The 15,003-nt window shown below is 40.1% G+C and overlaps 2 protein-coding genes across 2 annotated transcripts in view; both read left to right on the top strand.

The window, feature by feature from the left end:
- Positions 1-4,107, top strand: part of LOC117454371 (connector enhancer of kinase suppressor of ras 2) — a 112,185-nt gene extending 108,078 nt beyond the window's left edge. The window contains 1 exon segment of the mRNA XM_034093586.2: positions 414-4,107. Within this exon segment, the coding sequence (XP_033949477.1) occupies positions 414-626 (213 nt within the window). The 3' untranslated portion in view covers positions 627-4,107.
- Positions 4,108-4,277: 170 nt separating this feature from the next.
- On the top strand, positions 4,278-15,003 carry apool (apolipoprotein O-like). The gene is made up of 11 exons (XM_034093350.1): positions 4,278-4,338; positions 5,316-5,414; positions 5,508-5,633; positions 6,072-6,126; positions 6,922-7,020; positions 8,084-8,175; positions 8,273-8,392; positions 10,629-10,812; positions 10,922-11,953; positions 12,130-12,258; positions 14,357-15,003. The coding sequence occupies exons 1-11, from the start codon at positions 4,327-4,329 to the stop codon at positions 14,443-14,445; spliced, it is 2,037 nt and encodes a 678-aa protein (XP_033949241.1). The 5' UTR covers positions 4,278-4,326; the 3' UTR covers positions 14,446-15,003.

Genomic DNA, 15,003 nt, shown 5'->3' with positions numbered 1-15,003 from the left:
ACTATTTATTAGAATAAGTTGATTCTGAAATTAACATTGCACTTTTAATGTTAGTTTGCTTGCTGAATTAGCATAGTTGGCTAACATTCATAGTTTAAGAGCGGAATTAGCATTTTTAGCTAATGTTCAATTCATTAGGTCGGTAAGTTATTTCCTGCTTAGCGTAACGTTACCTACTTTATAAGATAAAAACACAAGGTGGTATTGTTAACCTTAAACATATGCCATCATATCCTCATGATTGTCACCTGCGTACATGGTTTCTCGATGCGTAACCAAAAGTGTTCAATGGAGCTGGCCTGAACCTGGGGCTTTGCAGCTAGACCCTTCTTGATTATTTGGGAATTTACAGAATAATTACACTTGGAAGGATACAACTTTGTCATTCCTTGTTGTCTATTTGCTCCCCACAGGCCAAAGAGTCGGAGCTGGCAGTAATCTGTGCGCTACTGGAGGACCCTGGCCTGTGCTCCCAGACCTTCAGAGAGTGGAAGCAGTGGCACAGCGATCTCTACTCAGACATCTGCCAGCTCAGCCCCGGCGGCACCAACGGCCAGGACGACCTCTCCCCACTGGCCCCACCTCTTATGACCCACACACACTCCTTTATTGAGACACATGTGTGAAAGAGAGAAGGGGAGCAAAGACTGAACTGACACCACACACACACACACACACACACACACACACACACACACACACACACACTCACACAAGCACTCACAGAGCTTTACATTGAGTCCTCTCTCCAGATCAAGACTCTGAGCACGCACGCACTCACTCGAACACACACACACACACACACACACACACACACACACACACAGGTACACACATTGTAAGATGTGTAAATATCATAGAGGGAACAGTCTGAGACCTGCGTGTATGAACTTTTGATAATCCTGAGGACCCTCACAGGGTGCCTATTGCATGCCTGAACAGAAAGCATTAATCTTCCTTTGTCTATGGAACTCAGCATAAACACCACACGCTTGTCGAGCAAAATGGGAAAAAAGGAAACTTTTTAACACGTTTGTTACTTTGTATTCTCTTGGTTTCGCTTTTTATTTCCTATTGATTTTAGGGGGCAGGGGGAGCTATGTAGCAGCAATACAGAGGAGAATCCTTTTCACCACAGCACTGTACTTTTGTACTGATGAACTTTGCACCCAGAGCCACCAGTTCTCCCCCTTTCTCTCTCAATCTTTTTTTTCTCTCACTGCATATCTCGCTGATTTACAGGGACCTCACTTGTTATTCCAGGCTGATCTGATGGGACAGTGCAGGGGAAAGTAAGGGCGTTGACTTTTAGTATGAGACTGTGAAAAGTAGCCGTCAATGCTGGTTTATCTGGCTCCCTCTGTGAACCGGTGAAAACAAATGTTGAGGACCTATTGTACTGGCTAGTTGCACACTATTTCAAACTGTGAACTGTTAAGAAAAAAAGACACCATTTTATCTGCAGAAGGAGGCTCCTTTGACTGAGTGCAATTGAACTTTTCAGTTTGCATCCTCTCTACCCGTCTTTTTTTATGTTCATCTCTGTGTTTCTGTCCGTCACCTCCTCTTCATGTTTTTCTTTATTTCCTCTCTCTCTCTAGTCGTCAAAGACTTGTGTATATGTGTATACTGCTTTGTATACTGATGTAAATGTTTGCGTTCCACTACCACTGTGATATGCTTCTAGAGGTAGCGGAGGGAAGACAGAGTATGTATTTGCGTGGGTGCAAAACAATTTTCCTTTCTCTTTTTTTCCCTTTATTTTATTTTAAACAGCGAATGCAAGAGCTAGAGAGTTATTTTCAAAGGAGTCACTCACTACAAAGAATGCACTTTCTATATCTCTATATCTCATTGGCTGCATCACAGGGTCTATGTCTCATCGGCCTCTTTACCATTGCTGTTCAAAATATCAGGTAAAAGCATTTGCCGTCTCATTTTCTAAAGATTTGTGTACAGTCTACAAATATATTTAAACATAGAAGAATATATAAATCTATTTACGTTTTGTGTCATAGATATAATGTAAAGTATGATGTATTCTATGCCAAGGTTTTGCAGTGTTCCCCTCTTCACTCTGTAGATGCAGGGTGGCAGAATAACAACACCACCATCATTGACAGTTTTTACATCGCGGCTGACCCTTCTGCTGGTGATGTGTTGCATGAGAAAAGTCCCGGGACTGATTTGATTGGACAGGGTAAAAAATTGTGGATCATTTGTTTTTTTTCTCCCTTTTTTATCTTCCTCTCATGATTGCAAGATAATTAGACTTGTAGCGCATGATACATGCAAAAGTACTGTTGAAGAATGACCTTTTCTTTGTATGTATTCTTGTTTTTTCATTCGATAGTGTTTGAAGACACAAACTGTACAATAGCTGAGGCAAGCATTTTTCTGCTCCTTGGTTACTTGATCTAATGCAGATCCTCCTTTAGCATCCTAACCAGGAGGCTCCTGATTTAAGGTTTTGTTTTACATAGGCAAACTGACACTAACCAATAGACTGCAGGAATCTTACCTGAGTTGAAAGGAAAGCTATTTTGACATTCCCTCAAAGCATATGAACCTGAGCGGTCAAAGCCCTCCACACTAAATGGTCTGTAATGTCTGTAAAACCCAGATTAACCATTTAATCTGCAATATCAGGCCAAGCACTCAACGGTGCCCCCCAGTGTCGAAGACTCTGAGAGACATGCATAACACCTGCTGCATCCAGCACTATCTGTACTTATTCTTCATACTTTACTGTAGTTCTTTAGCGTAGGTTCAGGTTTTTCATCATGTCACACTGTCGTGAACTATCAAACTCACCCCAGAGATATAGCTCATGTTTTTTGAATGGTTAATTTGAGAGTACCACAAAGAAAACTAAATGATGCAAGCACTTTCCCTGTGCCTCCCAACCCTCTCTTTGGCGATGATGGACTGATTATACTGGCGACCCTACACACACACAGCTGGAGAAGAGTTTCAAAACAGTTTCAGTCTGCAGATTTCTCTCCACTTCTCATCTGTAGTGGTTTTCTTTCATCAACCGCTGCTCCACTTAGCAGGTGACACACACTGTAGATTAGGAAGTGCAGGTTATGATTTGTGGGCACAGACTGTGTTGTTATTCCTCCCCAGATCTTTGTGTGTGTAGACATGCAGAAACAGGCCGAAAAGGGAGATTCCACTGTGTGTTCTTTCAGGGGTGTACACCTCATGGTACATTGCACAGGTGTGTAAGATGTAAGTTGCACTGCGACATTAAAAAAGGAACATATTGCTCTTTTTCAAGGATAATATTAGCTTACTGTTATTCTGTACATTAAACTGACTAAAGATGATATTAAAAAAGAAAGAAAATGACATTTATTCTTCCTAAAGTAGCCTTTTTTGGTTTCATATATATGAATATATATTACAAAAAATACAGATTGTAAACTTAAGTTGTTAAACTTTGACTTCAATAAACTGAATCCTCTGCACTACGAGCTATGATCTGTTTATGTGTACCTTTTCTTGGATTGATAGAGACGACATTACAGTGTTTTATGTGCTTACGTAACCAAGAAGCAGATTTCCAATTAAAGTGTACGTAAAAATACGACAAGTAGGCCTACAAATGATTATCCATGTCCATATCTATATCCAAAATCTAGAAATATTTTCATAACAATTTGTTGTTTTTGTTAAAATTGTTAAGATTGTACTATTTTTACTTTAGCAGCTAATTATGATTTGCAACGTGATTAGGCATGTAAAGGGTTTGCATGTTAATTGATACATTTTGCACATTTTCTTTCTTTCCCCCCATATTTTCCCCTCTTGTGTGAGGCCATAGTGTGTTTCTACTTCACCTGCACATGTATTTTATTTCTATTTACTTTGTCTCTGCCTGGCCGTTTTGAAAATCAATGCACAAATAAAAGTTAAAACATACTTAAGTTGGTTCAACTCCCTAACAAATTAACAAGTTAATGAAAACCGTCAATATTTCTGTGAACCAGGGGCTTATTAGAGTCCGTTGTGTCTGGGGGCCCTGTGAACCTGTTTTGCCTTGCCCATAATAAACCACTGCACATCATGTACAATTGCTTTACATGTGGAACTGCAGTGACAGTTTAATCCTTTAAAATGTCTTTTAAAATGTTAATAAAAACGAAATGAGATATTTTGTGTTTTAATTACACAAAGATTTACAAAACAACATTGATACCCATACTGTTGTTGGTTTGAGAACACGTGCTGCAGGTGCCGCTGATGCCCGGCAGGAGTCAGTAGTACCCGGGTTTTGGATCTGCGTCTCCCTCAGCCTGCAGAAGAAGGAGGAACGCTGTCATGGCGGCCAAGGTGAATGCTTGACATTTTCCTCTTATTCAAAGTATATTTTGTAAAGAATGAGCGTGTGTGGGGTTAACGTTAACTGACCCGGAGTCGTTAACGCAACCTTGAACAGATTGTCACTTTAAAACCTTTAACACTGCGCTGCATGGACACATTATTGCTAACGGTGCTAGCCTCGCTGAATGAGTCAATGTTAACTAGACATCGTTTACTAACGTTAGCAGACAGCAGTGTGAGCAGTACTCACACTATTTATATTACCTATGCATGTGTTACATCTAATATGTGTCAGCCGTGACGTTGTCTGCAATATAGACGGTTTTGACCAAGCAAAGGAAACATTACAATTACGTCAGCTAGTACGGCAGTTGTAAGTTATCAGTGTTGTAAAGTACATTTACTCAAGGACTGTACTTAAGTACAAGTTTGAGAGACTTGAGTATGAGTATTTCAATTGTTTGCTACTCTGTACTTCGTGTACTTTTACTCCACTGTTACTTTGCAGATGAATTATGTGAAATAAACAACACTTAACCTGGAAAGAAACTGTCCTTTCCAGCTGTGATAAACACATGAATGCATCAATAATTATAAATAAACATATCGTTCATATTAAACTAAAAGGGGACAGTTTGTATAATGAGTCTTATACTTTTGGTACTTGAAGTATATTTTGATGCCAGTACTTTCTTACTTTTACATGATTATCATTTTTATTTCAGGACTTTTACTAATAAAGAGCATTCCTCAACTCTGGTCCTTCTACTTTCACTTAGGTACAACATCGAAGTACTTTAAGTTAACCTAACACTGACGCTTCAAAAGTAATAGTCCTAAAATAGCAAATGTGTGGTTTAGCTATTTTTACACATGTTGATCATTTCTCCCACTGGTCCATCTGTCATTGAGTGATTTGTCTGTTGTTTGTGTTACTGTGTGGTGAAATATTTTAAGGTAAGCTGTAAACTTTCATTGTTTCCTAGGTGGTGATGCTGGCCATCCCGACGGTGATGGGCATAGCCTCCATCCGTGTGTATACTGTAAGCGAAGCGCCCACTGATGGACTGCTTACTCGAGAAAAGGTATGCTTTTCTAAAAAGAATCCGATGATTTGATATGAGAGAGCTAAACTGTTGAAATTCACATCTAAATACTGACTCTCCCTCTGTCCCCAGCTGAACATCTACACCCCGCTGCCAATGTCTGCTCAGGCCCTGTTTGTCCCAGAGACTCCCGGTGTTATACAGAATGGGTTAACTACAGCCAGACAGGGCATACGACCCTTTGTCCAGGCTGTGAAGGTATTTCCATTTTCTTGTGTACAACTACAGCCGTTTTGAGAACCTATTCATTTTCCCACACAACACCTGCTGCTGAATGAACACATACTTTCACATCCTGTCTAACACTCAACACGCCACAAAAGAACAACCCTTTGACGTATGTAAATAAGTGTTTTATAAAGGGAAAAACTAGAATACTTTGCAAAAGGCCTTATCTTGCATCTGCAGTGTTAGTGTCCTGATTTTCGCTCCTCTTGTGGTTACACAGCTCACTCTCACATGCTGCGAGGGCTCAGCGCACGTATGACTCTGTACTGTAGTGTGTGTGCAGTTAATTCAGCAGCTGCACGTTCTGCTGCAAAGAGATCTGGCAGTTTGATTCTGTGGAAGATGGGGAAAAACCATTTGTTCTTCATATCCTGTTGTAGCGGTTTATTTTTCCTTTGTTCCCTGCAGGGTGCCTGCATCTCTGTGAAAACAAGAAGTGTAAATCTATACCATAAAGGAGAGGGTGAGTCAACAGGAGGAACCTTAAGGTGTCATATATGATATATATTAAATAATATTCTCCCTTCCTGAAACTTGAAACATCACTTTTAGTGTCCTTAACTCATGTATTGTTCTGACGCCCTTAGAAAACAAATCCCACATTTTTAACTAACTATTTATGGCCTCATTAAATCAAATCTTTAGTAATTGATGTGACACTACATAATGTTACTATTTATAATCACACACAGCTTACTGTGATGTGACGGTGCAGGATGTTTTGTGGTATTCGTACTGTTATGTCGCTAACCCAAGAAAAGATACTAGATATAAATATTACTGTTAATGTTATTATTATTTATGTTGCAAATCACACTATTACCACTGCTTGTATTATATTATATGATATTACATTATCTTATCTTATTATAATATGTTCTATTATATTATATTAAATAGTATTATAAAATCTTATATTTCTTTATTTTATAGTTTATTATATTATGGTATAATGTACACAAGGTTTTTTTTTACTTTAATTTCTTAAATGTCTATTCTAGTTTATTTTATTTTTCTGTTGCACATTTTGACTTGAACTTCTTATCTTCATATACATATCTTTTTATTACATTTTTTATATATAATATGTATATATTTTATATATATCATTCCTAAATGTAGCAACCGTCACAAAACCCAATGTCCCAATGTTCTGAAGTATATCATGACAGAATGAGCAGGAAATCAGACAGGTGTTCAGAATTGTGAAATGTAGGGAATGTTTATCCCCATGCTTACTGTCTCCTGTGTCTCCCAGATGCGTACTATTATTTGAAAGACCCTCCCCCGGAACTTCTTCCCAGATTTGGCACCATCACCATGGCCGGCGTGCTTGGCATGTTCTTGGCACGGAAAGGTAATCCTACCCCGAGTGACTCTCAGGGATACTTGGAGCCTTCTGGGAACCATTGTTATGAAATCAATAAATCTGTCTGCGTATTAGTGCGCACTGAAATATGACATACAATAAACCAACCACAGTTACCACATTCATTTCCTTTTTATAGGCAAACATGTGATATATTTATTTTTATATTTGTACACTGATTAACTAGGAAACAATACATTCATCTGGAATACTTTTTTCTGTTATTATGTAGCATTGACATAACTGTTGTATTTGAAACAGACTATTTGACATGAATAAAAACAAATCTCTGCCTTGCATTACAGTAGCTGTATGCAAGCTTAATGCCTCTTAGAATGAAATGTTCCCCATGCAGCTGTGTGGTAACGTAACAGATGTACATAACAGATCATCAAAATGAGCCACCATGCCGCCCTGAATACGGACGGGGGAACCTAAGATTTTATAAATAATTCATACCTTCTTTATTTTGCTTACAAGTCTCAGATGTAATCTCAATCAATTGGAGAAAACAGCTCTTTCATACGGCAGCATGACACAGTCTTAACTGCATGCACATTGACCTTTGGTTGACTCGGCGGTTGTCAACGATTATCAGCATTCACACACCTCAATGTTTACACACTTTAATGTTCAAAAAGCTCTTTATGTTCCTCACACTGCCTGTGCTGCAAGCACCTCTTTTCACCCTCTGTCTGAAACCAGAGCCCAGTCTGCTCTGATTGGTTAGCTGGCTGGTTCTGTTATGGTTGGTCAACTGCTTAGATATTTCCCGCCCCTTAGCCTATCGCGTACTATTTGTTGGAGCGCTAGCCAATAGAAGAGCAAGTGGTATAGTGATGTCACTAGTGAGTCCAATGGAGGTGATTCAGGCAGTGTGTGGGAGAGAAACTTCCTCTGCAGACCATTTACAAAAACCTATATAACGCACTACAGGAAAGGGAAAACCCAGAAAGCCTAATAGGGCCCTTTTATAAGGCCGTACTTTAAATTAAGTTTAGTTTTTCCATGTGTTCAGTGACATTGATTGTAATTGTTAACTGTATTTCAGGCTCTCAACTCAAGAGGGTAGCCGTTCCTCTGGGTCTGATGACTGCCGGAGCCTCAGTGTGTTACCCCGCTCAAACTGTGGCTGTTTTTAAGGTAACATTATTGTGTCTCATGCGCTGACCGCCAAATGGCATTAAAAAAGCAAATTGTTATCAAGTTCAATTCAATTTATTGTCTTTTTGCTCCCAAGATAACGGGTAAGAAGGTATATTCTGTGGGTCAGTGGACCGGCGCCTCGGTGTCTTCACTGTTCGCCTCCAAGCCCCCCCCGGAGCCGGTGGCCCGGGAGATTGCTGCTTCACAACCACAGGTCAGCAGTGATAATGAGATACTACACAGGTTTTTTTACTGAATATTATATATAGATCTAACCAGGGGTTAAATTGGGATTGCGGTCTGCAACTCCTAATCGGAGCAGAGACACACGTTCACTAAGCCGAAAAACTGTATCCGGTCAAAGAGATCTGCTATTTTAAAGTAAAGTCAACACATATCGACCCTAAATATAGTCTATATTAAGAACCAGAAAAGTTTTAACATCATTTTTTGTATACGACAAATGTGCGAGGGTGATGACGTCAAAGCATCGTCCTATGGGGCTTAGCCCCGGCCCAATTCAACCCCTGGATGTAACCAGATATATTAAAATAGCAAGTTCTGTAAGGCTGTTTTACTGTGTGACTAAAACCAAAACCATTTAATGGTAATTCCCTAACTACTGAATGATTTCCGCTTTGCTCTTCTTAACTTTCTCGGGAAATCCCTCATGCTGCTCAAAACGATGCATTTCCTCTCTAAGCACTTTGCCATTTTATGATGGTTTGTGATCAAGAAATAAAACGTATACTGCTGTTCAAATTAATGTAAGTCAATCCCTACCTAGGTAAAATCATTGAAAAAGTTGTTTTTCAACAGTTGAGTAATTTCTTGCATTTAAATAACTGTTTCGATGTGTTCCAGTCAGGCTTTCGTCCAAACCACAGCACTGAGACTGCTCTTGTAAAGGTCTTTAATGACATCCACTTAAACACAGACAGTGGCAGAACTTCAGTGTTAGTATTATTAGATCTCAGTGCTGCGTTTGACACTGTTGACCACAGCATATTAAACTGGGTGGGACTTTCGGAAACAACTTTGTTTCTATAGGTAAATACACATCTGAGTTGACAAATATGACATGTGGGGTTCCTCAAGGCTCCATCTTGGGGCCTCTTCTCTTTAACATCTCCATGCTACCACTGGCTCAGATAATGAAGAACAACAAAATAAGTTACCATAGCTATGCAGATGACACACACATTTACGTAACAATTTCACCAGGAGACTATGCTCCAAGTAAGTGCATTGAACAGATCAATGACTGGATGTGTCAGAACTTTCTCCAATTAAACAAAGATAAAACTGAGGTAATGGTTTTTGGAGCCAAGGCAGAACGTATAAAAGTTAGCGCTGAGCTTCAGTCTGCAATGTTCAAACCAACAGATAAAGCCAGAAATCTAGGTGTAGTCATGGACTCTGACCTGAGTTTCAACAGTCACATTAAAACAGTTACTAAATCAGCCTACTATCACCTAAAGAACATATCTAGGATTAAAAGACTAATGTCACAGCAGGATTTGGAAAAACGTGTCCATGCCTTTATCTTCAGTAGACTCGACTACTGCAATGGTGTCTTTACAGGTCTCACTAAAAAATCTATTAGAAAGCTGCAGCTGATTCAGAACGCCGCTGCTCGAGTCCTCACTAACACTAAGAAAGTGGATCACATCACTCCTGTTCTGAAGTCTTTACACTGGCTTCCTGTGTGTCAAATAATAGATTTCAAAATGTTGCTGCTGGTTTATAAAGCACTGAATGGTTTAGGCCCAAAATACATTACTGACCTCCTGCTAAATTATGAACCATCCAGATCTCTCAGGTCTTCAGGGACTGGTCAGCTTTCTGTCCCCAGAGTCAGAACTAAACATGGAGAAGCAGCGTTCAGTTATTATGCTCCAAATATCTGGAACAAACTCCCAGAAACCTGCAGGTCCGCTGCAACTCTGACTACTTTTAAATCCAGGCTGAAGACTTTTCTTTTTGTCGCTGCTTTTAATTGAACTATTCACATCTTAAACTGCACTTTAACTTTTATCCATGTATTTTTCTTTTAATGTTTATTTTATTAGCTTTTCTTTTTTAATGCTTAATGTCTTTCATTTTTTGTAAAGCACTTTGAATTGCCTTGTGTTGAAAAGTGCTATATAAATAAACTTGCCTTGCCTTGCCTTACCCTAGTGTCAGCTACATTTTTATTTGAAATGCTTATGTATGCAGTTTTTCATCTCTGGTCACTTTGATACATCTAACCTATTAGAAGTGAAATGTTGAAGGAAACTGTAAATCCAGTGCCTTATTCTGTTCATAGTTTAACTGTGTTTATGTCAGTTAAATCCAGTTTGAGTGTCAATCAAATTAAGAAATTGATATGAATCATTTTATAATCCTTAATCAATGCATGTCTTGGTGAAACAGATTTTAATGATTGCTCTTTATCCACATTTTAGACAACTACAGTGCCAAATCCAGAGTCTGCAGCCCGCAGCTCTCTGATCCCAGAGTCAGAAGTGGAGTCAGCGGAGTCGCTTCCTCTCTCTGATGAGCCCGCTGCTGCTGTCATCTCAGAGCAGGCGTCATCAGTAACACTCACAGAGATTTCCCCCGACCAGACCCCCGCAGAGACCAACCCAGGTATTGTAGATATTGATCTCTGTCTGCCTGTTTCTCTGTCGACATTGCTTCACACTCCATTACACTCAGGCTTCGACTGATGGTTTGCTGTGTATCCTCTCCTCTCCAGATCCAGTAGTGCATTCAGTGGCAGCAGAGACAGAGGTCACCTCAACCTCTGAGGAAATAGCTGCACCTGTTGAAAGTGAGGATGCAAAACTAGCAGCAAAGGAGGTCTCCACTGCCGAGCCCACGGCTAGTTTAGAACCGGAGACGGTGGAGGCTGCTCCTTTAGAGGCTGCTCCTTTAGAGGCTTCTCCGGTGGAGGATGCTCCAGTGGAAGGTACTGCAGTGGAGGCAGCTCCAGTACAGGTTGCTGAAGTAGAAGCCACTCCTTTGGAGGCTGCTGAAGTAGAAGCTGCTCCAGAAGTGGTTTCTCCAATAGAAGCTGCTCCTGAAGAAGCTGTTCCAGTAGAGGCTGTTCCAGTAGAAGCTGCTCCACTAGAAGCTGCTCCAGTAGAGGCTGTTCCAGTAGAAGCTGCTCCACTAGAAGCTGCTCCAGTAGAGGCTGTTCCAGTAGAAGCTGCTCCACTAGAAGCTGCTCCAGTAGAAGCTGCTCCACTAGAAGCTGCTCCAGTAGAGGCTGTTCCAGTAGAGGCTGTTCCAGTAGAGGCTGTTCCAGTAGAGGCTGTTCCAGTCGAGGCTGCTCAACTAGAGGCTGTTCCAGTCGAGGCTGCTCAACTAGAGGCTGTTCCAGTAGAGGCTGTTCCACTAGAGGCTGTTCCACTAGAGGCTGTTCCTGTAGAAGCTGTTCCAGTAGAAGCTGTTCCAGTAGAGGCTGTTCCAGTAGAAGCTGTTCCAGTAGAGGCTGTTCCAGTAGAGGCTGTTCCTGTAGAGGCTGTTCCAGTAGAAGCTGTTCCAGTAGAGGCTGTTCCACTAGAGGCTGTTCCACTAGAGGCTGTTCCAGTAGAAGCTGTTCCAGTAGAGGCTGTTCCAGTAGAAGCTGTTCCAGTAGAAGCTGTTCCAGTAGAAGCTGCTCCAGTAGAAGCTGCTCCAGTAGAAGCTGCTCCAGTAGAAGCTGCTCCAGTAGAAGCTGTCGCAGCTGAATCTGTCCCTTCTTCTGAAGAACCACCCGCTCCAATTACCTTGGATGACCCAGCAGGTACCAACCAGCACATTCACCAATTTGTTGTAAACTTCCAAGAGTTTGCTGAGAACTTTCTAAAAGTTATTACTATAAATCAAGAATGAAGTCACATTAGCTTAGTAGCATAAAGGTGGAACACATCAGTTCATGTCCCTGCTGCTAACCTGTGTTGTTTATTGACTTATTTGCAGTGCCAGTTCTCCAACCAGCTGAGCCCGAACTCGCTGCTGCACCAGTGTTGGCCAATGCAACAGAAGCTGCTGCTGTGGAGGAGACACTCACACCAACACCTCCTCAGCATGAAGCAGAGAACAGCAAAGGTACTGTGAACACACTGCACCACTGCTTGTTGGAACGTTGGGCATCAAATCAAATGTTGCTAATTTCGCTCAATATCCCAAAGTACACATTTGTCTCTGGGGGCTTAACCAGGAGTACAGATCCATAAAACATGAAGGACAGAACACATAAAATAATAACATAGATAATCCAAATGACTACAAAGATCATGTAAACCTAAATAATTAAAGGGTAAAGAAGGATGGTCATGATAAACTTGAGCCAGCCCTGACAATAAGCGTTATCGTCTTAGCATGCTCTCAGATGTGGAGAGGGTGTCCGCCTGAACACAACTTGGAGCTGGTTCCACCGGAGAGGAGCTTCATAGCGGAAGGCTGTGGTTATTAAACTTTGATCTACCTTACTCAAACACACACAGCTTCTCTTCTGAGAGTTACCTGAACTGAAGTCCCATCATCTCTTGGGTCTTGACATGTGATCATGCTATTGTCTCTTACATTTGAAATACAATTTAGAAAAAACATCATGTTGGGCATATTGAGGCCAACAAATATACCTTGAGAAGTATCTGATGTAATGCTATCAAGGTCACTCTTTGGGCCTTTGCAGTTTATTACTTAAAAAAAGCCCTGGACATGACTAGACGGACAGTATATTTGAAGCGTGTATTCCTTAGACATTCACATGCTGCACAGCTCGTTTCTTTGCAAGTCTATTTTTGGAGTATTTTACTGTTAAAATAATTAGATTCCATTGCTGGCTGCAGAGGATTGTTTGCGTGAGAAAAACATTTCAGATTCCTCCAGGGCATTGTAAAGTCAAAATGCATTGTAAAAAGTTGGATTCGATCTTTTCATGAGATGTTCTCATATTCAAACAAATTGACTTAAATGTTTGTTGGTTGGCATTTAGCCTTCAGTTCACTCTGTGCAGAAAGGGACACATGTTAATAACGTTTATAAAACAATCTATCTATTTTACTTGAGTTTTCCCTTCTGTTGAGTGTCAGAAATGGTGAAAAGACAGACATTTGAAGCTTCAGTGAGAAACTTATTAGAAGTTATGAACGTAAACAAATATATATATATATATATATATATATATACACAAACACAATAGCCCTAGCACTTTAGATTCGAAAAACTTCAAGGAGAATATGTCTGTATGATAATACTACTTCACTAATTTGTGTGATCACAGAAAGACACTGTGGGTTTGTATTTTCATATTTTTGTGGGTAATGTAGTCGTTTTATTTGATTCTACTGATTATTTTTTTGTCAGCCTGAACCAGTTTATCTATGGAAGCCCATTTCCGCCACGTGAAAAAAATAAAATCCCCATGAAAAGTCATAATTATGAGATAAGAAGTGCGCATGCGCTGCAGTGGCGCTGTCTTCAAAGGTCCCTTCATCACCTTGCTGCAATCCACCATGCAAACGACATCTAGTCCTAAATAAGGTAACTATTACAGGTGACTTTTGTAAATGTTAGATGTTACATATAGCCTATATTGCAGCTAAACTACAACAATGCAGTTCATAGCTTTGACATGACCTGTTATGAACTATAATATATATGCCTATAGTTTTGTGGTAACGTTCACGGGTTAGAGTTAGAGCAACTCACAGCAGCAGTATGCCTACACTATTGTCATTAGTGGCGTGAACGTTACCACAAAACTAGGCATATATATTATATATATTATATTCATAACAGGTCATGTCAAAGCTATAAACTGCATTGTTGTAGTTTAGCTGCAATATAGGCTATATGTAACATCTAACATTTACAAAAGTCACCTGTAATAGTTACCTCATTTAGAACTAGATGCCGTTTGCATGGTGGAGAGCAGCAAGGTGATGAAGGGACCTTTGAAGACAGCGCCACTGCAGCGCATGCGCACTTCTTATCTCATAATTATGACTTTTTATCTCATTATTATGACTTTTTATCTCATAATTTCAACTTTCTTATCTCATAATTATGACTTTTTATGGGGATTTAAAAAAATGTAAGTGGCGGAAATGGGCTTCCATAATTATCCATTAAATGTAAACATGTAATATTTCTGTGCTTGTGACTGATATTTTGTTGCATTTCTACTGCTGTCCTCTAGGGGGCTCCAGCTTCAAGCCAGACCCTTCTCTATTGGACTTTGGCCAGTCCAGCCCGGAGGATGACGACCTGTACTCGACACGCACCTGAGAGGCAGCCGGAGAAAGCTCGATATCACACACTGCCATCTCATTCAGATTAACAGACTCTGTATCATTATGCATTATGTAAATAGGCCATTTTGCAAGCAAGCAGAGTTAGGAAGTGGTTATTGTTTCCTTCCTTATTTCTCTGGGCTACATAAATACTTTATTATTGCCACCCAAAATAATGTATATTTCCACATAAAAAAAGTCCGAGTACTTTACAGCAGCAAAGCAGCAATTCCTGTTCACGGAACTGAGTCGGTTTGCATAGGAGAGAAGCATGGAAGAAGTACACCCACGTTAAGTCTATTCATCCACAGATGGCAGATTGTGTGTTCTCTCAGTATGTGTCATTTAACAATTATTGGCTTTTGTGCGACAGCTTTTACAATCACGAGTGTCACGGCGTTTTATTTATTGTAATTTAGCCCACTGCATTGGTATGCCGGAAACACTGCACATGTGCTGGTGATGATTACAGAGGGACGTTTGCTGTTCATTTTCTTACATCAAAAAATGTCTTCAGTTGTTAAAAACCAAAAATAAATCTATATTTTCATGA

The sequence above is a fragment of the Pseudochaenichthys georgianus genome, chromosome 10, assembly GCF_902827115.2.
Source record: "Pseudochaenichthys georgianus chromosome 10, fPseGeo1.2, whole genome shotgun sequence".
In the NCBI taxonomy this organism is placed as follows: domain Eukaryota; kingdom Metazoa; phylum Chordata; class Actinopteri; order Perciformes; family Channichthyidae; genus Pseudochaenichthys; species Pseudochaenichthys georgianus.
Note: the sequence above shows the minus strand (reverse complement) of the source record. Positions and strands in the feature narration are given on the sequence as shown.

Bases quoted from the DNA above. Each gene is read 5' to 3' on its own strand.
- apool (XM_034093350.1), top strand. The intron at 10,813-10,921 runs GTATTGTAGATA...TCTCCTCTCCAG, and splicing joins CCCCGCAGAGACCAACCCAG to ATCCAGTAGTGCATTCAGTG. The intron at 12,259-14,356 runs GTACTGTGAACA...GCTGTCCTCTAG, and splicing joins TGAAGCAGAGAACAGCAAAG to GGGGCTCCAGCTTCAAGCCA.